Genomic DNA, 23585 nt, shown 5'->3' with positions numbered 1-23585 from the left:
TTTATGTATGAAAGTAGTTATTTTATGTTTATAAACAATTAAAATTTTTTAGCGTACAGCACTTTTTTAAAAACGAGAGTATATAAGATAAGATATAAAAAAAATTACCAGTCTTTTTAATTTGAAAAAGAAAAAATAAATTGTGTTCTACAAATTGTACGCCTAATTTTAAAAATATTAATGTTAATATATTGATCATTATTTTGAATATTTCACTATTATGTATCATTATTTATCAAATTTTAAATATATTTCATTCGTTGATTATTAAAAATTTTTACTTTTAAACAACATTAATTATATTCACAGGTTTATATTTTTGAATTTTGTTTTATTACTGTTTTTTATTACAAACATTTAATAAGAAAAATATTTTACAAATTTACTTTTTTCAAATGATTAAACAAAACAATTTTATAAATAACATTAAAAACGCTGAAACGAAAAACTCAAATTGAATACAACGCAAGTATAAATATTCCTTGGCGCATTGAGGCGAATTTTCAAAACCATTTCTTATTGGTGGATTCAAAAGAATATTGACGGAAAAATCCGATCGTTCAATAAGATCATCTTAAGCATTTGCTTGGTCAAGAAATTCTTAAGCTGCATTTCCTTTACCAAGCAATTGCTTATTTTTGACTATGAATATATATGGTCTTAAGCTCGACTCATTCGAATAAGACCGTCTTGATCAAGCAACTCTTAAGTCCTTGCTTAAGTCGGAACTATGAATACCGCCCATAGAGTGTGAGTATGCCTTCATTCATTAAGGAGGTTCTACAATAGGTGCAAAAGGCAAGTGAAAGTCCAAGAAAACCATGAGTGCAAGAAAGATGTCTAGCAATCTCTCTTGCACTTGTAGTTAAGTTAGATTTGAAATTGCCTTCTGCACTTATTGTAGAACCACCTTTAGGGTGGCGTAGTATAGAGGCGCTTCGGTAATTTTGCCTATTGTGGAATTAACCTGATTTGTCCGTGACCATATAGTTAACCTAAAAAAAGGTTATTGAAACGTTTTAATCGGTATAAATATAAATTATAGTATTGAAATTTCTTTTTAAATTTTGAAGGGGGTTTTAATATGATTTTATGTGAAGACAGTTTTAGTTATAAATTATTAAACCTAAATTTGTGAATATTTAAGTTCTTGATATTAGGGTATCAAAAAAATTAAAATAATTGAGCAATTTTTTATGACAAAAATTTAGTTGGCAACTTAATTAAATTTTTTTAGAGGTTAAAGGTACAAGAAATACAGTAAGTGACATATAAAAGTAGTTGATTCAATGAATAATCTTTATATAATTGACTGTATTAAATAGGTATGTCCTTTTGGTTAATACAGGTGAAGAGCAAGTTTTTTCAAATGGATTTAATTGTTTATCATCAGCGAATGAAGCTCTATAGTTTATTTATCAGAACAGTTTCGAATTATTTGCCAAGTACATGTTGTCAGTCATCTATTTGTGTTACGCAAATTAATAGAAAGCTGCAAGATAGTGCTTTTAGAGGTAGGATTAAATACGTTCTTTTGAAACTGTATGTATGTTTATTATAACTGATTGTAAGTACTGTATTGTACTAAAATACTTTATAAACTAATTTTTGTAAAATAAATGAAAATGTATTTTAGAATATTCCACTAATGTTGAAAAGACAACCTGTCAACGACTTTTACCAACTTATATTTCTACAAATCAAAATTTTTTTGACCGTGGGTACCGTAAATTTCAATTGCAATCAAGAGTTTGTAAATACACCACTGAGAGTTCTAGAAAAGATGCAAACAATTCTTCCGAAGTTCAACAAACCCTTTTTCAAAGGATGAAACAGATGGCAAAGGATTATTGGTACATTTTAATTCCAGTGCACGTGGCTACTTCAATTATATGGTTTTCAGTATTTTATATAGCTGCAAAAAAGTATGTAACTTTATAACATACTACATATAATTACTAAACTAGTAGTACTCACTCATATAACTTGTTACACTTGCCTGAATATTATGGTGTAAAGTCTAAAATATTCAGGTCAGGCAAGACTGCTAATATCTGCTTTGCAGGATTCAGTAAATCTTAGTACATTCAATTTCTGCCCTCTATATTTATATATATAAAAATTGTCCATATTTAATGGTTTCTTGCGGTGCAATATTTCTGTAAAGTTATATTTTCTTAAGCTTGCAGAGCAACATTTCTTTCTGATAGTAGCTTTGTACAGCTTTAAACATGACGTGTAATATTCCTGCAAGGCGGAGATTGATAACTTTGCATTATATTCCATCACAATGTAGGAAAAAAAACTCGTAAAATTAAAATATTTATGTTTTACCTAATCTTTTAGTGGCGTCAATGTTGAAGAAGTTCTGAGATATTTAAATTTAAGTGAAACATACCTGGAAAAAATTCGCAATTCTAGTGCCGGTCACTTGGCAGTAGCATATGCTTTGTATAAAGTGTGTACCCCATTCAGATATACTGTCACACTTGGTGAGTTTCTAAGTTTAATTTTTGTATTTTTCTTTTCTTTATAGCCTCTAAATTATGCTAAACGTTTTTTTTTTAAATTTGATTTTTCTTAAGCTCTATATAATAAATAAAAATATGCATGATCAGAATCTTCCGAATATTTTGATCACCCTATTTAATGTAAAATTGTTTTTTGCAATATAAATTTTAAAGATTTATTGGAAGTTCGATGCTTAACGTTAAAAATGTTTAGTTCAAAAGCACCAACTAACTACATATAGATTAATTTATATCTAATCTTTATTGAAAAGTACATATTTTAAATTTCAGGAGGAACAACAATGACCATCAGGTATCTTAATAAATGGGGAATAATGAAATTTAAAACTCCAGAGAAAATGAAAGTAAGTAATAATATTCTTACGTTTATCTCTGCCCTGAAAATTTTTTAAGAACGCCGCTGTTATTGTAAAGAGAAAAATTATCTTGTATACGAGAAAGCGGCGCTACTTTTCATTGGTAAATTTTACTATTAAAAATTTTAACAACTTTCATGGTCAATTATCAATTTTGTCAAGTAGTTTTTTCTAGAACTTAATCAAAAATGAATTATTCAAATTTAAAATAGATTTTATATTAATTTTATATTTAGAATTTGGTAAATTTAAAATTTTCATCTCAAATTTTAGAAAATTTCTGTCTATAATAAATCGCTGGTGCTCATTCTTTCCTGCGTTTTAAAGTGAATGGCTATGGGCTACACTGTGAACCTAGGTTTTTTCCTGTAATTCTTTTTTTTTTTTTTTTTTTTTTTTTTTTTTTTTTTTTTTTTAAATTAAATTAGAGGCCAGGCCATATATTTATTTTGGTTGAACAGTTTAAACTTGAGGGGTTTCATTGTAACTATAAACATAATCTTTTAATTTCTGTTGTCAAAAAAAAAAAGAAATTTGAAATACTTTTGGTACTGTTTACTGTATATTCTCATTGTTTTCACAGGACATGCTGTCAAGTAAAACGGTTGTGCAAACGAAAGCTAAATTTGGTAAAACAAACGAAAAAACGAAAACTGTGACCAATTCTTCTAAAACGTAGCATTAAATTATTTATTTCGATGTTTTCAATTTAAAGTATGTGAGTTACATTTTAGTTAATTATTTGCGCAAATGTTTATTTTGACATTATCAACAGTAGACTTGTTCGTTTTATTGTTAAATGGCAATATAAATTGTAACAGAAACTACAAGAGATACAATTTTTTATTTATCTTAATCAATGATGAACATCTAGATATATTTATAAATAATTAATATTTTAATATTATTTTTATTTACACCTTTTTATAATATTTATCGGATGTATTTATGCGCTTTGATATGCGTGTAAGTGTATAATTTTGTCTGTGAACGATCATTACAGATTTAAATATGAGGGTCAGTTCGAAAAGCTAGTAGATAAATAATGTTTATAATTGAAGCAATGAAAACATGTTACTGTTATTCAAAAAATACAAATTATCACAGTTGCCTGCGCAACCTATTAATCTTGGTGGCATAATTCTTTGTACATAAACTCAATGTTAATATTTAAAATGATTTAAATATAAATACTTAAAAGAAATCTTTAAAGTATAAAACTAGTCAATTGAACATTCGTTTTTTAAATGAAATATTAATTTGTATATATATATATATATGTATATACAAACTCGACTGTGTTTCTGAGCGTACATATATAAATTATATAAATATTGTTTAATAACAAATACAAAAATTCAATTTATTGGTAAACCTCAATATTATAAAGTTTTCAATATATAATCTTTTCATCTACAATTTATTCTGGTCAACACCTTAATACATCTCTAATTTAAAAAAAGTTTTAAACATTACAACTCAAGAATTTTTAAGCAAATATTTGTATGAATATACATGTACAATAAAAAGATAATGTCATGTCAAGAATAATTTTCCTTTTTTAATTGATTACACTATTTAAGAAATACATTTCAAATCAGTTTATCTTTAGTGATTAACAAATTTTGCGAGGGGTGGTTAGTACTAGAAAAATTTGGAAATTTTTAATGCAGTTAATTATAGGTATGGTCCTTGTAAAAATTTAATTGAAATTTCAATATTAACTTTATGTTATATAATTATGTTGACATCCATATGAAAAAACCAAAAAAGAAGAGAAAAATTGATGATATAAAAAAAGGAGACTGAGTTTGAGCCAAGTACAGTACTTATCCTCCACTCGCTGGCATAATACTTTCGGTAGGATATGGAATATCAAAAAATTTCTTTTTGAATTGAAAGAATTTAATAATAATACGGAGTATTTAATCAAAAATAATTATTTATGGAGTTTCAAAGAATTAATTTAAAAAAATATGTTCGAAAAGTAACAAATTACGAAATGCTAGCCTCACTAAAATGTTATGAATTAAAATAAAAATTAAATTGAATTACATTAAAATGTATTGTCACAATTTGAATCAGTGCAATCAATGTTGTACGTTTAAGATTGTAAAAAATTGTTACGTTAAAATAAATTAAATTATTTGCATTAATATTTCGTTGTGCTCTTACCTTTTTGACGGCAAAGGTAAGAAAACATAGTTACCGACACGACTATATTATACAATAATTAATAATTATTAAACAAAGTATGTTTTTAACATTTTTATTATTTTGTTGCCTTCTATGGACCTAAATGCATTGTACACCAAATGTCAAATAGATTTATTAATATTTGTCCAAGTTTCGACGGTTTATGTTTTAAAATTGGATGAAATTTGAGAATAAAAATTTGTCAGTTTTTGGCCTTTATTTTCTAAAATGTTTGTTCTTAAAAAAACTGAAAAAAAGAAAGATGCACCTTTTTATTTCCTACAATAGTAGTTTTGAAAAATAAAAATTTTGAATTTGAATTTTTTTTTTAACAATTTTGTCCGCTTCACTTTAGAACATGTGGCCAAGCGCGTATCCCCTTATTATCCAAGCATTCAATTGTTAATGGAATTGACGCGGAAGCGAAACTCAATTGATCCCTGCGACAGGTGACAGGTTTTTATTGCCTAAACCTTATTGAAAAACCTTGAAATTTCGTTAACTCAGCTGTCACCTGTTCTTACATTAACTGTTAACATATATCTTTTGTTTTCAAATTTAGGAATTAAAATATAATTAACAATACATATTATATACTGAATAAAAATTGCAAAAATAAATATTATTCAAAAACTAAATTTCGAATGACGTCGTTTCTTGTTGAATGCTGTCAGACATGCAACATTTGAGTATGTATGACTAACAATAAATGAAGTGTAGTTTTTCTCAGTTAAGAAAAATTGAAGGGTATGTAGAATACTTGAGACCAATTAGTTTTTTCCACCAGTTGACATGCAAAATAATGATTAAATTAATGCATTTTGTCAACATTTGCAAATTGTTGTTTATTGGTGTGAAAAATTCCAATTGTTTTGTCTCATGTTTTTCACTGCTTATGAAATATTTTGTATGATAAGTAGATTAAGGAATGTAAAATTTTATTCCTATCTAGGGAACATTTTCAGTCTTTGAAACGTTAAGTAAATTAATTATTAGGTTCGAAATTTAAGTTTCTAACAAATCAATTAATATTCTAATGTACGTATAAATACTGTATAATATAAGCAATTCAGTTGCGTTATGTTTCGGTAGGTTATTTATTGCGCAGTTTACAAGAACTAATTAGTTTTTGTCATATTCAACCCATAAATTGATAACTAGCCGACACAGGTTGAGGAGCTCTCGGTTGGGTATGTGATATTCGCTGAATGTGGCAAGCTCTGCACATCAATCTTCCTTCTAACGGATAACATCGTTTATCAGGTTCGTCTGTCAATTGCATTCCACAGTCTTCACATACATAACAATCTACATGAAAATCTTTGTCCATCGACACAACTCGAACTGTTTCTTCTGTCCCCTAAAAGAAATAAAATATTTTTTCATGTTATCGTCGGGCAAACTGTCAATGTGGTTCAATTTATACAATTGCCAATTGAAATTACAGGCTTTTTCTACATTTTGAGTACTCTAATCTATAAAAAATTTACCTCTACAGGTGTAATTCCTTTGCCGCAAGAAGCACATTTTGGAGCGAACATGCGGTGATAATCATTTACGCAATATATTTTGTTATCTACGTCCACGGTGAACGGAACACCATCAAGACACTCATTACAAACACAACATCTAAAGCATCCTGGATGATATGATTTCCCCATCGCTTGCAAAATCTGTAAATTGACCAATGTTTTTGAGCATTTTAAAAAGTTTGTGATCAAAAAAAATATATATTTATATTACCATTTCCATTATTAAGTGACCACAAATTGCACATTTTTCAGCAGTTTGTTGAAACCCAGAATACTGAAAATAAAAAATTTATGCTTTAGTATGAAAAACAGTTACTGATCATCTTCATTTACATGGTATATTATATAATATTTTACTAAAGATTAAATCAAAATGGCCGCCCGTTTGACAAGTATTTTTTTAAAGAAATTTTTTCCGTATAATTCTAACAGTTGTCGTAAAATATTTTAATTTTCTAGCTTTCATTTGAGAACAAGAAATTGAAAAATTCCAAACAGATACTAATTTGAGATAACTGTTAGAAATGTACAGATCTGGTACTAATTTTGGATATATGGCATTCTAGAACACCGTTATTCTTCATTAGAACACAATTTGCAACTGTTTGAAATCAAAACAAGAAAAGCTTCTTTTTCACGAATTTAGTCTTTAAATACTTACAAGATAGTCCTCTTCACAATATACCCGACCATGAACATTGTAAAATGCTTTTCCACGTAGAGCTCTTCCACATGAACAACAAATAAAACAGTTTGTATGATACAGATTTCCCATTGCTTGACATGCTTGTCCTGCTCCGGTAACTTTTTCTCCACAAGTATGACAAATACCTAAGTTAATCATTTTCGATTTAAAATAATTTCTACAAAAATAATTAATACTTATTTATTTGCATGATGCAAAAATATGTATATAAATATGATCGAACTAATAAAAAACAATTGTCCAACTTATTAACTTACCAAAATATTCTCCTTCTTCTTCTTGCTTTTCCATTTCTTCTTCAAGTTGACGAGTCAGTTCTTCAATCTTCCTTTCTGCTTCAGTAGGTCCCTGTAGAAAATAAAAAGTGTAAAATATTATGTTATATTTATTATTTTTTTTTTTAAATCACATATAATGCGAGTTACTTAATTTATAAAAATAATAAAAAGTTTAAAAATATCTAACAGTGTGTGTGTAAGTAATCCGTTGTCATAACTAGTTTAGAAAGCCTGTATTTTTTCGAACAAAGTTCGTAACAGGGTTGGTTCAACGAATTTTTAATAGTATAGAGCTGGAGAATAAAAACGTATGTTTGCTACTCCAAATACGTCCTTTTTACATTTAGAAAAATAGAAAATTTATTTTCTTTAACTAATAAAAAATAAAAAATTGGAAAAGTATTTTAAAAAACAATTCAAAATTCAGTCACTAGAGCATTTACCTAAATCTAGTGACTGGTACCCATTAAAAAAAAATGAAAAAAAACAACACTTACCGTCACTTCACCCTAATTGAAAAATTGCTAATTAAAATAGTGTAATATTTAATATAAATAAATTACCGAAGGTCTAGGAGGAGTAACATTATATGGTAACAGTCCTTTTCCAGATAGTGATTTAATTGCTGGACTAATGTCTTCTGAGTACTCCACGTTTGGCTCTGTCGATCTTTGAAGTATTGGTACTCCTGCATTAAGAAACACTGGACCAGCAACTCCACTTGTAACACCAGGTGGAAGACTCGTAATTCTTGGTCTATGGATTACAAGGTCGTGTCCTGAAGCAGTCGAAGCACTTGTAACAGGAGCATGTACTTGACCTCGAAGAGGATTGTCCAGTGGAGCACCAGATGAAACAGTGGATTCTAATCCAGATGCCACTAAAATATGATGTGTGGGACTAGCTTTCGGAGAACTTACCGCAACACCGTTATTTGGAACATTTTGCTTTGTGTCACTACGAGTTGCTAAAAATAATGAAGAATTTTGTGATAAAGATGATGACTCGGAATTATCTAATCCAAAGTTTCTATCATTTTGTGTTCCAAGACGACTTTCGCCCGCTCGATTTAGGGAATAGTACATGGACGAGCTTTTAGAAGACAGTTCTCCTGGACTTTCCTGTAATATCGAAAGAACATTAGTGAAAATAAAGTCAGAGAACGTGGGAAAAATAGAAACTTTCTACCCTTACCTGAGGACGATAATGTCTTTCAATTTGAGATATAGAGCCTCGGACTGGTGAGCAACATTGTGAATTTTTGTAAGTAATAGATTCTCCAGAACGAGAAGAGGTTCCATAGCCTTGAGAAGTTTTCGATTGAGAATCTCCATGGTAGTTGGTATACTTATAGGGTTGTAAATTTTCTTGATGAAACTGAACTTGAGAACTATTGCCATCAATGGACGTTTGCCCGGGGACATGATTTGTACTGCCATCCATAGAGGAGGATCGATGATACTGCTGTGATTCTATTTGCATTCTAGTGGGAGATTCACTGTGATAAGGTAAATTAGATCTGGAGGAGTGTTGCTGCGGTTGTTGATCAAGAGGATAAGTGAAGTTTTTATTGGTTTGAAGTTCCGAGGGGGGGACGTATGCATTTCTTCCGGATTGATTGTCCGCAAAAGACAATGAGTTGGAAGAAGGAGGCAAATACTTTCTACATGAGGAATTTTCAGAAGAAATTCCGGAGCATTGAATGTTAGAACCATCATAGCTTTGACCACGAGCTCTTTGGAATTGTGTGTACGAGGAGCCCGAACTTTGGGCTGAATTTCTCGACCCCGGAATCTTTCCAGTCATAACAACATAGTCACTTCCATTTATATTAGCCGGGTAGTAACTAGCACACGGCCGGCTTGGATTGCCATCACCAAAGTGCACTTCCTGAATGTTTTCATAAACAGGAGGTGCTTCGTACGGTGGAAGATCCTTCGCAGGAGATGCCGATTGATAACGATTCCCTATTGGCATTTGAGATTGAGCTTTTCTAAAACCAATGTCATAAGAATCACTCACTATGGAATCTCTGGGACTGTTTCGAGGACTTTTTTTTGATTCAACTGAGTGATAATATGGCGGATAGTTTTGCGACTGCTGAGGATAAAAGTCGATATTTTCATAAACTGGAGCTTGCTGACTATTTGAGCGACTTTGAATGTGTTGTTGGTCTATTGATTTCGGTGTGGCAAAGCGGGAAGCCGCTATGATATTTTCACGTTCATATATTTTGTAATCAGCAACTGGAACTGTAGATCGACAAGTGTCAGGTGCTGCTTCCAGAAAACTTTCAATTGTTCCAAGAGATCTACTGGAGGATCTTGGGGTAACCTGAATCTCAGGTCGAGGACCCAGAATGCGTTCATTTGAAGTTTCATCGCTCAACTGTAGGTAACCTAACTTTTCAATGTAAGAAGTGTCTTCGGAATTACACATCGATAGATCTGTTCAAAATCAAATTGCATACAAAAATTTATTTTTAAGTGCACTAACACAGGAGTATCAAAGTTTCATTAAGTTGTAATATATGTAAACAAAGCGATTTGTAACATTTTTCTCAACTATTGATGAATGATAGCAAGTCGTTGGAAATGATTCACCTAAATTAGCAATGAAAGAATTTTTAAAGAATGTCACGGATTTTTTAAAGCACACTTTTATTTACCTTTCAAATGTCCATTCGTAAAAAGTAGAATAAATACATGCACAATTCAATTTGTATGCCGACAAGGTTTTCCTCGAATTCAGATATGCCTACAACTTTTACTTTTATTTCTACAAGTAGTTACAAATTTGCGATAGATAGGAAACAAGATATTTTTAAAATTAATTAAATAGAAAATTTACATCACAAAAGTTTCCACACGATAATTTTTTCCAAACTTAGATGGTTCGGACTTTTTGGGTGAATATTGTCCATAGAAAGTAGATAATACGAGAGTCCCGACACATGTTATGTACAGTACATAGTGTCTACGAAACGAATGAGATAGTGAGATATGTTCATCTCTTTCGTTCTCATGCTTTCCGCTTTTCGCCAGCGTTTCACGCTGTCATGCTGATTTTACACTCACCTAAAGGCCTTTCTCCAATAGGATCCTAAACTCTTGCGTTGCGTATGCATTGCGTCGGTTGCTATTGGCAACCAATGCTAAAATCAACGCGTCAGTCACGCAACGCAAAAGTTTAGGTTCCTATTGGAGAAAGGCCTTAAAACTGTGCGAGCGGTCCGCACTTGCGTTACGTTTTTTATATATAAAGATATAGTTAACTATAGGAAGCGTCACGGAAAAGCGGACCGCTCGCTCAGTTTTCGGTGAGTGTAGAATCAGCATTATGTGGCGTATAGGCGCTTCCGTATGGCCCTTTCCGAATTGGGATTTTTAGCGCACTTTTAAGGCCTTTCTCCAATAGGATCCTAAACTCTTGCGTTGCGTATGCATTGCGTCGGTTGCTATTGGCAACCAATGCTAAAATCAACGCGTCAGTTACGCAACGCAAAAGTTTAGGTTCCTATTGGAGAAAGGCCTTTAATAAAATGTATACTCGGCTCGGGAAGTATGCAGTGTCCTTTTTCCCAATTCGGAGCTGTATTGTGCGTTGCCCTTGAAGATTTGATGTAAAATGCATAATATGTTTACAAGCATTTTTATATATGTGAAAGAAATTTCAACGAACAATATAAACAAACATTTTTAATGGAGTAACAATTTATAATAATACGTATTTTCCAAATTTCTTCTATTTATTTGTAACCACAGAAAGCTTAAATTAGGTTAGACTTTGTGAAAATAATAAATAAATTTGTTTAACAAAAGTTATCTGTACAGATAATTTTCAGAAATAAAAATATCTTTATTTTTTTATGTTTACAAATAAGTATTAAATAATTATGTCTATTTCGCCACATGTCTGGTAAAATAAGTCAAGTATATTATTTTGCCAGTAACAGTAAAAAATTAAGGTTACTCGCGTCAATATTTGACTTTAACCATTTATCATTAAAAAAAAATTATAGATAAATGTGGATATTAGAAAAAATAGGTCTATTTGGTTGTTTCTCAGAGATGTATGAATTAAAAAAATTATCTTCCGCTTAACTTTCCAGAAGAAATAAAGATATTTGTCCCTTAATCTTTGATTTCGTCTTTTCAAAAGGAGGTTTTCGGTATTTTTAACTTTAAACTTTTAAATTCCACTTATTGGAAATTATAAGTCACTCTCTCGTTCACTAGAAATGTATACTTAAAATAAGTGAAAAATTCATTTATTTGAACGAAAGAGCGATTTATAACTTGAAATAAGTGGAATTTTACTTATTCAGATTTAGGGTAGTACAGACGGTAAAAACAATTTCTTAAAAGTAATTTGAAAAGCTGTAAATCACACGAAATTTTGTAAAATGTCTAATATTTTAGCACTGAAAACTAGTCTGACTGATAAAAGAAATTTTCAGAATTAAAATAAAATTTTTTACAAGTTATTGGCAACAAGTCGATCTAATTTAATATGCATTAAAAAAATTATTCTAGCTGATGGTGTAGACATACTCTTACACGAAACAAATTAAAATTTGAAATGCTCATATAGAATTAAAATAAAATATGGAAAAAATCGAGTGTCCAGTTTGCTCAAAAGAATTTCCTCTACTGGTTATTGAAGAACATGTCAGTCGATGCTTGTTCTTGAGTGAACCATCACAAGTATTACAAGAAAGCCACGGTGTGCAAAAAAGACCGGCTTCTAAAGAGAAAAACAACAGCCCTGTTTTAAAAAAATCTAAATCAGAGTACAAAAAATGTGGAAATTTGCAGAATAAGTTTTCATCTTCTAATCCTTCTAATTCGGAAAATAATGTTGAAGAAATAAGTATTAACATGAACGTAAGTAAAATAATGATATTGATAATTTAATGTTTGACATACATATAATGAATCCCGCACATTATATTTTTTCTTATTTCAGAGTAAGAATGAAGGTCATCACCATCAGAAAGATGTTGCAGGTAGTAAGGCACATCTTCCACTTGCTGAAAGAATGAGGCCTTCGTCTCTTACAACTTACGTTGGACAGGAACATATTCTTGGACCACAGTGTCTATTACATCAATTACTAAACAAAGCAGAAATACCTAACATTATTCTTTGGGGTCCACCAGGATGCGGAAAGGTTAGAGTCTGATTTTGTAAATGCTTTTTGAAACATGTACTATATTTTATTGAAAAAAAATTTCAGACTTCTTTGGCAAATGTCATTGCTGGAATATGTAGGAATGAAAAACAAAAACTTCGCTATGTTAAGCTGTCTGCTGCTTCTTCAGGCGTGAATGATGTTAAGGAAGCAGTTAGTCTCGCTGCTAATGAGTTAAGGTTTGGTCGACGAACAGTCATGTTTATGGATGAGATTCATCGATTCAATAAATTGCAACAAGATATATTTTTACCTCACGTAGAGTCTGGTAAAATAACTTTAATAGGTGCAACTACTGAAAATCCATCTTTCAGTTTAAATTCCGCTCTTCTTAGCCGCTGTCGTGTAATTGTTTTGGAAAAATTGTCAACTCAAAATGTAGTAGTTATTTTGAAAAATGCTGTAAAATTCTTAAAAGGCCATGATACTTCACACGAGGGGGTCAATTCTGAGTTTCTCATAGATTATGCGACCTTGGAGTGGCTGGCAGAAACATGCGACGGAGATGCTAGAATAGCTCTTGGTGGATTAGAATTAGCTATTCAATCAAAGGTTTCTGGTGAAAACGAAAGTCTCAGTACAAGCCAATGTGTAATAACGTTAAATGATGTAAAAGAAAGTCTTAAGAAAACACATATGCTCTATGATCGAAAAGGTGATCAACACTATGATATTATTTCTGCTTTACACAAATCGTTACGAGCAAGCGACGAAAACGCCTCTATATACTGGTTGGCTCGAATGATGTCTGGCGGGGAAGATCCAGTTTATATTGCTAGAAGATTAGTGCGATTTGCGAGTGAAGACATCGGGTTGGAAGATACAAATGCATTGAGTGAGCTTGCAATTTAAACTAGGCAATCCAAGATTTTTTTTCTCCAACGCCTGCTCTGAAAGTGCAACTTGTCAGGTTAGTAGAGGTGACGAAAAAATCTGCCGACAGTGATCTAAAATTACATATCTTCTCATCGGCCTCTACATAAAAGATAAATTAATAAATAGAAAATAATGCATTTAACTTTTTTCCATTGAATCATAAGTGACATTTCATCACTATAGGCGTTGGAGAAAGTATAATATTGCTGAAAAGAAATTAAAATGTACAATAACTTTCAGGTGTTGCAGTGAATACTATGCATGCTTGTAAAATGATTGGCATGCCTGAATGTGATGTCTTACTGGCACAGTGTGTTGTTTATTTGGCTAGAGCACCAAAGTCCAGATTAATGGAAGATGTTCTTAGAGCAGCTCAAAAAATTATTGCAGAACATAAAGGTCCACAACCTTCTGTACCTTTAGTTTTGCGAAATGCTCCAACCAGGCTAATGGAAAAATTAGGTACATATTTCATTTTCAACAATTCGAATTTAAAATTAATTTTTAATAGCATTTTATTTTTTCCAGGACATGGAGCAGGTTATAATATGCAGCACAAGGATTATTCTGGTTTAACTTACCTTCCTGAAGGTTTAGAGCATATTAACTTTTTCAACATAAAGCCGTAAACATCTTGATCGTGTATTAAGAATATAAAATATTTTTTGTATTTGTTACTCTGGGTTTTACAATATCTCTTCCTTGTAGGGGGCCATCCCCCCCTCGTTACCATTGCGTTAAATTCCTAAAGTTTTTTTCCAAGTTAAACATTTATAAATATTTAAATCTCTTTTACTTTTCTACAACATAGAAATTATGTGCGGCATTCAATTTTTAAAAACTTGAAATTGTTATAAAAATGCCTTTGAAAACAAGTTTATGTAAAGGCCAACATTTTTTAGAGTCAACTTACGTATAAGTTCCTAACTTCCTAACATTTTCCTATTTTAATTTTTTAAAACAATCTAATCACACAGGATTGATATCTTAAAAAATTATTAAGATTTCTGCACATTCAAATTCAAATTCAAACGCAAGCGCATCTTGAGAACGAATCAAATTTCATTTTTATCGGAATATGTTCATAACATCTTGCAGCCATGCTCGACTTTATTGATATTTTAGAAGAATAGGAAGAAGAGTAAAACACTTAAATATTAAAAGATTAAAAATTCTATATTTGTTGAATAATAAGTCTGTAAAGTGTGATTTCATTTTATTTACTCACTCTATAACACAGTGATATTTATTTACGTACGTACATTACATAGAAGCACTGTATTTTAATTAAAAATACTTTGTGTACATACAATATTGAAACGTAAATCATTTTTAATGTTAAACACTATTTCATAAGTGAACACAAACATTATTTTTCATCCTTGAGTCATTGTTACATTACAGTATTTACCGAAACACTCAGTTTCTTCGATTATTTTAAAAATTATATAATTCATGTCTTTTTACAAAAATTTAAACATTTCCAAATAATTCTGTAATTATACTGCTAAGAATAAGTTAAATATAATTAAACAATGGACACTGAAAAGTACAAATACAGGTTCGTAATTTTTGTCTAAAACATACACATAAATAGATAGTTGTCTTTTATTTTCATTTATTTATAATTTTTCACTGACAATAATTCTGTGCTGTATATAATGGGATGAAACACAATCTTAATTAATATTTTTTCTCGTAAAGAGAATTATTATAATAAAGATCTTTTAGTTATAATGGTAAAAATAATTCTAAAATAAAAAAATTTGATGACTGAAGCTTATTACTTTATTAAAAGTCTGATTTTATATAAAAGTATGTATATTATGTATTTAATTAATTTATTTAATTTTAAAAATCAATACATTTTAATTAATTAAAATTGAATATTGATCTGTTCTTAAGTTTCGCTAATGAAATTGTGGATTAAAGATCTTTTTAAAATTAAAATGAAAATATTTAAAAGTGAAATTAAACCTAAATAATGCATTTAAGTTTTATATTTGTAAAATGTAAATATGTATTTTTAATGCACATAATCCTATATTTTTTCCTGTAAAAGGACATCGCTCCCTGCCGAAGGACATTCAGAAGTAAATATTTGCTCAGTTTTGTCTTTGGGAAAGGATTTAAGTAAAATTACAATGCCAGTTATATTCAATGAACCTTTGTCGTTTCTTCAGCGAGTAGCTGAGTATATGGAATACTCAAATTTACTAGAAAAGGCGTCTTTGGAACCAACATCCGTTGGTAGACTACAGGTCAATTTAAAAATTTAATAATAGAATAAAAAATACTATACCAAGTTAAAGCAATAATTTTATTAATATCGACTAAATTCAAAAACAAAATATTGATAAAATTTTTTTCTTTTTATGAGGATTAAAAAAATTTCTATCGAGTAACAATACATATTTTTCAGAAAGTTTGCACTTGAAAATTTTTTGCAAAAAAAATAAATATAGTTTGAAATTAAAGGCACCATGGTTTATATAATATATGTAGCTGAAAAAGCACTACATTATAAAATTATTTTATTTATTCAGATTGGCAGATAAATGATTCTAATTGTAAATAAGAATTTTTTTTACAGTACGTGGCTGCATTTGCAGTAAGTGCTCTGGCTTCTAATTGGGAAAGATTGGGAAAGCCGTTCAATCCACTACTTGGTGAAACATATGAATTACAACAAGATGGTTTTCGGTAATACCTCTTCATGTGCATACTACATTCATTCACGGTATTTAACTCTTTAAGGCATACAAATTTTTCATTATAATAATGAAATTATTTTTCTTGCTACAAAAAATTAGTGTACTATTCAAACAATAGGTATATAAAAAAAATTGCAATTTCTTAATATTTTTCTTAGTAATTAATAATAACTTTGAACTCTGCATTTCTGCTGCGCTGCAAAGGGTTAAACAGTCAAATTTAGAATTATTTGAGAAAATTATTCCTTTAATCTGCATTTAAATCAGCAAACCAAACATTTATAAAATTGTTTTGCTGATTTTTTTATAGGGAAAATCATTTGAAATTTCAGGACTTTTACAAGATATTTATAGACATTTTATCATCTTTGAAAGTGTTATTATTAATTATTATATTATCATTTATCAAAAATATAATAGAAAATTTTTAAATAAGAAGAATAAATTGACTGAAATATACATATAGCATTTCAATTTAAGGAAAAGAATTTTTTTTATTCAGAGGTGATTGTCGTTAAAAATATCGGGGGTTTGTAACAAATGAAAAAGGAAGAATTTTATCATATTCTATATATATCATTTTTCAATTTGAAAAATGATGAAAGTATTACAAATATGACTATTGATTTGCTTGTAGAATATTATGTGAACAAGTTTCTCATCATCCACCAATTTCCGCTTTTCATGCGGAGAGTAAAGACTTTACATTCCATGGGAGTATAAATCCCAAATTAAAATTTTGTGGCAAATCTATAGAGATACATCCGAAAGGAGTATTAACAGTGAAATTGATAAAGTGAGTATACCATATATTTATATTGATTCAAAAATTTCTTGGCTACAAACTTGTTTCATATTAGAACGGGTCATAAAATAACACTTGAATCTTACTTTACTAATATTTTTTATAAGTTTACGGTAAACTTCCAATGGTTATTCCAATTTTTGTTTTTTAATAGATAAAATATTTTAATATCAGAGGGATTTTATAAGCTTTTTAAGTAATATTTTAAATAAATTTGTATCAGATGGAATGAAACATATACCTGGCAAAATGTTAACTGTATTCTACATAATGTTTTGGTTGGACAAATATGGATGGAACAATTGGGTGCCTTAGAAATAAAACAACATGAAGAAAAAATGTTAACAGCCACTTTAAACTTTAAAAATGCTGGTACAAACGGGAAAGATCTTCACAGAGTAGAAGGATTCATTACGGATCAAAAGTGAGTATTAGTATTAGAATTTATGCGTTCAGTTATCTGGCATTCTATTATACTTTTAATTTTAATTTTTAGTAAAAGGAAATTGCTTTATTTGTATGGCAAATGGACTGAGGGTTTGCGATCTTGTGACCCATTATTATATGAAGATGCACTTGAAAAAATAAGAAGAGAAACGAAAAGTCCTTTAGGAAGTTCAGGACATAAAAAAGTTTTAGCAAAATTGCATAGTTTAAAAGTGGGAGCTTTTAAACCAGTACATCAGGTTGGTTTACAATATTCATATAAATTTGTTTTTTTTATTACTATTATGTACGCTATCATCTTATGCTTGCAAACGTATATGTTTAAGACGATAGTGTACATAGAGGGTACAACTTTTATGAAACATAGTATATATTAGTTTATAGTATGAAAAAATTACAGGATGCCGTTGATGATTCTTCAAGTTTTGAAGGTGATGAAAATTCTTCGTTTCTAGATGAAATACCAGAATCAACTACTTTGTGGGAAGCAGTCTCAAGACCTGCTAACAGTTCAGATGTATGCACTTTATTAATGATTCGAACCAATGCAAGCACTTATTAGCACTATTAGATTTATAAGAAATTAATAAGCAGAATACCTTTTGAAAATGTAGTTTTTATTTGCTATCTAGAAAAAGCAACCAGAAATGACAAAAAGTTTCTATTTCTTTAATTAACTTGAGCCTTTTTGGATAAACCTGTTTATACAATTATAAACTTGAAGTGTTTTTCTATGTATTTATAGTTTTATCAATTCACAACATTCACAATGTCGTTAAATGAGATGGTGCCAGGTATGGAAAAATATCTTTGTCCAACTGATTCAAGACTGAGATCAGATATTCGTAAATTAGAATTTGGAGATCGAAGTGGTGCAGCGGTGGAAAAAGCGAGGCTTGAAGAAAAACAACGTGATTGTAAAAAATTAAGGAAGCAAAAGAAATGCCCAGATTGGGCTCCTAGGTAATGTCAATTTAATAATTTATACTAGTAACTATTTTTTACTATTCTAAATCATTTTAAATATTAGGTGGTTTCGAACTGAAATTAATCCCTACACTAGTCAAGACGATTGGATATTTCTTGGAAATTACTGGGACCGAAATTATTCAGAAATCGAAAATATTTTTTAAAAATATCATTCGCATTTTTAAACAGAATAAGTTTCAAAGTAAACAGGTACTATGACACACTTTAATTCTCATTTTTTTAGCAAATTTTATTTATATTAAGTTAATATCAAGAATAAGTAGAAGTAAATTTGAATATTAAATTAATTATTCTATGTAGAACTGCATATTCAATTTTTTTTAATGCGCATTAATTGTCACATTATTTAATAGGTATATTTGATTGATTGATCGATTGATTGTGGTGAAATATATGTATATATGTAGATTTAGCTCTTCGAGTTAAATTAAATGAATAGAAAAATCTTTACAAAATGTCATTGACACTTGAAATCTGAAATATTTAGACTTTGAAAAAATAAAAATCTTAAATGTCCTAAATATATTTATTAAAAAATTCTGTACTCTGAAAATAAAATTCAGTATGCTGTAGGATATCTTCAGTATCTGAATGTTTCCCAAATAATTCGGGAGAACTATAATTTAGTAAAAAAGTGCTTCGGGAAATACAAATTCGGGATAAAAGGAGTTCGGGAAAATGGGCGGATATCAGACGGTATTCGCATTAACGTTAACACAAAATACTTCATAATTTGAAAAAATTATATAACCATATTAATCAAATAGGTTCTGAGTTACGGTTTCTCAGAAATATGTAGTCAATTTTTCATCAATTTTGCTCGAAAACCCTTGATTCTAAGAATCTGGGGTTTAATGTTTGAATGTTTGACTTTCTGTCAAATCATTGACAGAATCATTTCTTCTGAATCCATCGAGAAAGGTGACGAACTCAATAACATTTTTCTCAAATCACTTTTCACGTATATGAGATAAGTATGAAACAAATTTTTACATATTTTTCAATTGGACGGTTATGATACAAGTTTGTAAAGTAAGTAATTATTACTATATGTCACTATTTCTCTTTAAAATGACACAGCGGTGCGTAAAGTGATCATTTTATGCACTAAAATTTACTTCACGCATTGAAAAGTAAATATTTTACACATAGTAAAGTTCGTTTATTTAAAAAAATTTAGCCTAAACTTAAACGATTTTTTCGATTTTATTATCTATATGAAATCTTTTCTATCTAGATAGTCTAGAGTGTGCAATATAAAAAAGATAAAAAAATTTTGAAAGTTAAACGTTGAAATTTAATTTACTATAATTTCTATTTTTTAAAAAGGTATTTTTTTTTAATTGACATTTTTTAGGTTAATTAAACAACTCAATATAATTTATATTCTTGAGTTATTTTAAGAAAAAAATTTATAAAATTAACTTGAGAAACATATATGGGTAATTCTCTCAAAAAGGACAAATCACGCTTTCACGGTAATTTGTTCAAAAATAATAAAATTGATTGAAATTATTAAAAATTCTGTTAGCCATACGTTCAAGAAAAGGCCAAATAACTGAAATATTAAATAAAATCTGATGTTACGGAGGGGAGTTTTAACACTACTTTTCATTTAATAATGAACCGGCTGGCAGATTTTTATTAATTGAAATTAATTTTATTATTTTTTAACAAAAACACCGTCTAAAATCGTGCACGTTTTGATTTTTCCTTTTTGAAAGAATCAACCATATAAATATTATAAAGAAAATTAAATTTCTGAGCTTACGTTGCACTCTTTTTAAAACTAATAATTTTACTTATTACAAAGCTAATTTAAAAAAATAATTTATTTTAAGTAATCTACGATAAATATGCTCAGTTTTGATTATTATTGTTTTATTTCAATGTGAAATTTAATAACACTTAACTTTAATTACTTTTTCTAACGCTCTCGCTCATGAGTTTTTTAAAAACATAATTTTAAAATTAGAACAAGAAACTTACTTATTCAGGTAATGAAGAAAAAAATAAAACTTGAAATAATATATAGAAAAAGACTCATCAATTTATATTATTTGATACTTTCAATATTACAACTTCATCAATACAAAATAATATATTAACTAAATTGCTCACATTTGACAATAAACTTTGAAGTAAACCAGTAGATGAATAAAAAATTTGTGAAATAAAACAAACTTTCCCTTAAATAAGTAAAATCGACTCACTGAATTCGAGAACAAATGAAATTGACATATAAATAATAGAAGATATAACCAGATGAACTTGAGAAATAACTTCATAATATCCACATCAGCTGTTTACCAAATTGAATCAGATGCACTGCAAAAAAAATGTTATTTAATAATATTTAACGTGAAACTCGCATTCAAAATTATACATAAAAACAGATTCTTTAAATATTTCAATATTTGTCTTGGGAATTTATCATTTTTAATGCAATTAAAATTCGGCACAAAGTTTTATTCATTATTGGAAAGATTTGAAGTTAAATAACAAATATTAGTGTAAAGCACATATTTGCTGTCCAAAGTAAAAACCCAGTATGTCGTTTTTTCATCAGAAGTTTCAAAGTTGATAGATCCGACCAAAACAGGGTTTCTACAAATTTCTCTTCGCAAAATTCCATGATTTCCAGTTGATAAATGATAAAATTTCCATGATACTATAAACATAAATTATGATACATTAAAATACTGAAAATGGGTCATTTTCAACGAACGTATAAATTCGAGTCTTAGAAACGAAAATTGAAATAATTTCCATGATATGATCAGAAATTCCATAATTTGTAGAAACCCTGCAAAAGATTTTCATCCTTACGAAAAAGCGACTTACTAGGTTTTTACTTTTAGCAGCAGGTATGTATAACGTTATGTTAGAGAGAAAAAATGTACAAATTTTTATTTATTTATTATTAAATGATGAAATTTTTCTACGCTAAAATACGCAAGGATTCGCCTGTTTCTCTAAAAATTTAGAATATTTCAGTTTTACTTAAAAAACCATAACAGCTGAATTGATGCTCATTTTAAAAAACAACACGGAACTTAACTACTAACTCACTTTTAAGGTACATCATAATCATCTTCTTCCCTCTTTCTTTTAATTGAATCTGACTCAGTTTTTAATTTTACCACAGACAAAGCTTGTCCAGGCGTTTGCTGCATTTGAGACTTTATAATTGGTGTTTTCATCGTCGGTGCTGATGTTCCTGTAAATCATTTAGACCAGCAATAAGATTTAATTCCAAAAGAATTATTTTACAAATAAATTTTTGGACTTACCAGCTGAAAATTTAAAGACAGGTTTAGGTACAGAAATAGTTTGCGTTCTTGCAACAGTAGAAAGCGTTCCTGGCCTTTTAACTACCGAGAGGCTTGCTTTATTATTATCTAATTTCATTCTTGCCTGCCCACCAGCACTATTATTTCCCATGGCACTTAAAGATTTAACAATTGTCTTCTTGGAAGTATTCTTCAATTTGTAGTTAGTAACATTTAAGCAATATCTATCTGGTGGCAATCGTAGGCCATTATTTGGCTTTACAAATGGTAAAGGAACATTATTTTTTAAGCGTGCCACATCCAGCAATACATCTCGAGGTGGTGGATTAGTGAAACTCCGTTCCAATTGCATTTTCACTGCTAATCGAACATCATCTAAATCTATAAACTTCTTTTTTGCATGATTTGCATAGATTCTACTGTCGTCGAGTATACAAGTAACATAGCCTATGTAAAAAATTTCATTTTGTATCATTAATCTGTTTTTTCATTTTTAAAATTAAGTACTGTAAACAAACTTACGATAAGTAAATTCAAGGAGTTGATTTATAACTCTAGGCTCATATTCCACTATACCCATATCCTTCATAATGGACATAATAACTTGAGCATCTTTGGGAATATGTTTTACATGACTTAAAGATTTGTTCTTCTCAGCCATTTTATTTTATTAGAATGTAATAATAATACAAGACAGTTCAAATATTAGATTATATCGATTATATTTAGATTCAGACAGACATTTTGTTGATATGTATTAGGCCTTAGCACAATGAATATTTGAAATGCAAAACTTTCATAGGGTGTTTTCGGGAGTTGCTGACAGTAAAAAATTACCCAATCAGAATAAACATGCTGATGGATCAGCCAATCACAACATACTGACAGTATACTCACAGCAGTCACAGCAACTCTCGAAAACACCCATTGTAAGTGCCAACGCATAATTGCTTCGCGAACGAGATTCATGCGTTAGAAACGGACAGAGATACATATATTTGTGTCCTTTTAAGGCCTTTCTCCAATATGTTTCTAAAGCAGCGTCTACAATAAGCGCGTCCACGTCCGACGCGCTTATTGTAGACGCTGCTTAAATGTTTGCGTTGCGTGACTGACGCGTTGTTGGTTCGCAAGCGCAGTGACGTCATCAAAGCATTGATACCAATCTCGAACAAAATGTTTGGTTTATGATTTTAAGACACTGAATTTTTTAATTATGGATATTAATTAATTAAAATTATTAAAAGCCGTCGAGAAACATTTGCATTAAAAATTGTAAAGTTGGAAAACAGGGATAAGAGGAACATAAACCAAACTTTTTGTTCGCGATTGCTATCAATGCGCTTGCGAACCAACGCGTCAGTCACGTAATGCAAACATTTAGGTCCATTCCACAATAGCTAAACGCAAAGTTAAAGCGCACGCAAAGATGACGCGCGCGTTTTTGGTTGGTTAGGTCCATTCCACAATAGCTAAACGCAAAGTTAAAGCGCACGCAAAGATGACGCGCGCGTTGGTTTGATTGGTTAGAACCAACTAGTGTTTTTAAATTCTCGGTAAAATTGAAACCTGAGAAGGTAAGAAAGAAAATTGCGGTAAATTACCGAAAAAAAGAGAATTTATGAGAATATTCATTTAAGTGATTGATAATTGCCTTTTTTAAATCTA

At 29.6% G+C, this 23585-nt stretch overlaps 5 protein-coding genes across 9 annotated transcripts; 3 read left to right on the top strand and 2 right to left on the bottom strand.

Annotated features, from left to right (window-relative positions):
• The first annotated feature begins 934 nt into the window (after window positions 1–934).
• On the top strand, window positions 935–5411 carry LOC127279817 (protein FAM210A). The gene is made up of 6 exons (XM_051302411.1): window positions 935–1260; window positions 1349–1514; window positions 1637–1925; window positions 2347–2492; window positions 2802–2875; window positions 3471–5411. The coding sequence occupies exons 2-6, from the start codon at window positions 1370–1372 to the stop codon at window positions 3564–3566; spliced, it is 750 nt and encodes a 249-aa protein (XP_051158368.1). The 5' UTR covers window positions 935–1260; window positions 1349–1369; the 3' UTR covers window positions 3567–5411.
• Window positions 5412–6161: 750 nt separating this feature from the next.
• Window positions 6162–10516, bottom strand: LOC127279799 (LIM domain-containing protein jub). Its single transcript, XM_051302384.1, has 8 exons — window positions 10268–10516; window positions 8794–10046; window positions 8163–8720; window positions 7579–7669; window positions 7277–7446; window positions 6827–6889; window positions 6574–6756; window positions 6162–6443 (listed from the first exon to the last, which is right to left on the bottom strand). Exons 2-8 carry the CDS (start codon window positions 10036–10038, stop codon window positions 6222–6224), a joined length of 2532 nt encoding a protein of 843 aa, XP_051158341.1. The 5' UTR covers window positions 10039–10046; window positions 10268–10516; the 3' UTR covers window positions 6162–6221.
• A 637-nt stretch (window positions 10517–11153) lies between these two features.
• LOC127279804 (ATPase WRNIP1-like) lies at window positions 11154–14345 on the top strand. Of its 4 annotated transcripts, none has more exons than XM_051302394.1 (6): window positions 11156–11305; window positions 12135–12485; window positions 12568–12771; window positions 12838–13627; window positions 13909–14130; window positions 14197–14345. In XM_051302394.1, exons 2-6 carry the CDS (start codon window positions 12207–12209, stop codon window positions 14295–14297), a joined length of 1596 nt encoding a protein of 531 aa, XP_051158351.1. In that variant the 5' UTR covers window positions 11156–11305; window positions 12135–12206; the 3' UTR covers window positions 14298–14345. The 4 variants fall into 4 exon arrangements, 3 of the variants coding, with proteins under 3 accessions (XP_051158351.1, XP_051158350.1, XP_051158352.1); XM_051302393.1 differs by having other exon boundaries at window positions 11157–11377; XM_051302395.1 differs by lacking the exon at window positions 11156–11305 and adding an exon at window positions 11543–11770.
• A 41-nt stretch (window positions 14346–14386) lies between these two features.
• On the top strand, window positions 14387–19199 carry LOC127279808 (oxysterol-binding protein-related protein 2). The gene is made up of 9 exons (XM_051302401.1): window positions 14387–15229; window positions 15731–15929; window positions 16262–16371; window positions 17020–17178; window positions 17411–17611; window positions 17684–17873; window positions 18035–18151; window positions 18380–18597; window positions 18665–19199. Exons 1-9 carry the CDS (start codon window positions 15204–15206, stop codon window positions 18765–18767), a joined length of 1323 nt encoding a protein of 440 aa, XP_051158358.1. The 5' UTR covers window positions 14387–15203; the 3' UTR covers window positions 18768–19199.
• A 1450-nt stretch (window positions 19200–20649) lies between these two features.
• Window positions 20650–22696, bottom strand: LOC127279818 (transcription initiation factor TFIID subunit 9). Of its 2 annotated transcripts, none has more exons than XM_051302412.1 (4): window positions 22440–22695; window positions 21918–22364; window positions 21697–21844; window positions 20650–20952 (listed from the first exon to the last, which is right to left on the bottom strand). In XM_051302412.1, the coding sequence occupies exons 1-3, from the start codon at window positions 22576–22578 to the stop codon at window positions 21699–21701; spliced, it is 732 nt and encodes a 243-aa protein (XP_051158369.1). In that variant the 5' UTR covers window positions 22579–22695; the 3' UTR covers window positions 20650–20952; window positions 21697–21698. The 2 variants fall into 2 exon arrangements, with proteins under 2 accessions (XP_051158369.1, XP_051158370.1); XM_051302413.1 differs by lacking the exon at window positions 20650–20952 and adding an exon at window positions 21064–21295 and having other exon boundaries at window positions 22440–22696.
• Between the last annotated feature and the right edge of the window lie 889 nt (window positions 22697–23585).

The sequence above is a fragment of the Leptopilina boulardi genome, unplaced genomic scaffold (genome assembly GCF_019393585.1).
Source record: "Leptopilina boulardi isolate dan_hultmark-lab unplaced genomic scaffold, ZJU_Lbou_2.1 LbouV2_223, whole genome shotgun sequence".
NCBI lineage: Eukaryota > Metazoa > Arthropoda > Insecta > Hymenoptera > Figitidae > Leptopilina > Leptopilina boulardi.
Note: the sequence above shows the minus strand (reverse complement) of the source record. Positions and strands in the feature narration are given on the sequence as shown.

Coding starts and splice junctions, on each gene's coding strand:
- LOC127279817 (XM_051302411.1), top strand. CDS start 1,370: ATGGATTTAATTGTTTATCATCAGCGAATGAAGCTCTATAGTTTATTT. Junction 1,926..2,346: donor TTTTATATAGCTGCAAAAAA/GTATGTAACTTT, acceptor CTAATCTTTTAG/TGGCGTCAATGTTGAAGAAG. Junction 2,493..2,801: donor CAGATATACTGTCACACTTG/GTGAGTTTCTAA, acceptor TTTAAATTTCAG/GAGGAACAACAATGACCATC.
- LOC127279799 (XM_051302384.1), bottom strand. CDS start 10,038: ATGTGTAATTCCGAAGACACTTCTTACATTGAAAAGTTAGGTTACCTA. Junction 6,890..7,276: donor ATTGTGAAGAGGACTATCTT/GTAAGTATTTAA, acceptor TTTTATTTTCAG/TATTCTGGGTTTCAACAAAC. Junction 6,757..6,826: donor GTCACTTAATAATGGAAATG/GTAATATAAATA, acceptor GTCAATTTACAG/ATTTTGCAAGCGATGGGGAA.
- LOC127279804 (XM_051302394.1), top strand. CDS start 12,207: ATGGAAAAAATCGAGTGTCCAGTTTGCTCAAAAGAATTTCCTCTACTG. Junction 12,486..12,567: donor AAATAAGTATTAACATGAAC/GTAAGTAAAATA, acceptor TTCTTATTTCAG/AGTAAGAATGAAGGTCATCA. Junction 12,772..12,837: donor GTCCACCAGGATGCGGAAAG/GTTAGAGTCTGA, acceptor AAAAAATTTCAG/ACTTCTTTGGCAAATGTCAT.
- LOC127279808 (XM_051302401.1), top strand. CDS start 15,204: ATGGACACTGAAAAGTACAAATACAG. Junction 15,930..16,261: donor CATCCGTTGGTAGACTACAG/GTCAATTTAAAA, acceptor TTTTTTTTACAG/TACGTGGCTGCATTTGCAGT. Junction 18,152..18,379: donor GACCTGCTAACAGTTCAGAT/GTATGCACTTTA, acceptor ATGTATTTATAG/TTTTATCAATTCACAACATT.
- LOC127279818 (XM_051302413.1), bottom strand. CDS start 22,578: ATGGCTGAGAAGAACAAATCTTTAAGTCATGTAAAACATATTCCCAAA. Junction 22,365..22,439: donor ACTCCTTGAATTTACTTATC/GTAAGTTTGTTT, acceptor TTTTTTACATAG/GCTATGTTACTTGTATACTC. Junction 21,845..21,917: donor TGTCTTTAAATTTTCAGCTG/GTAAGTCCAAAA, acceptor AATGATTTACAG/GAACATCAGCACCGACGATG.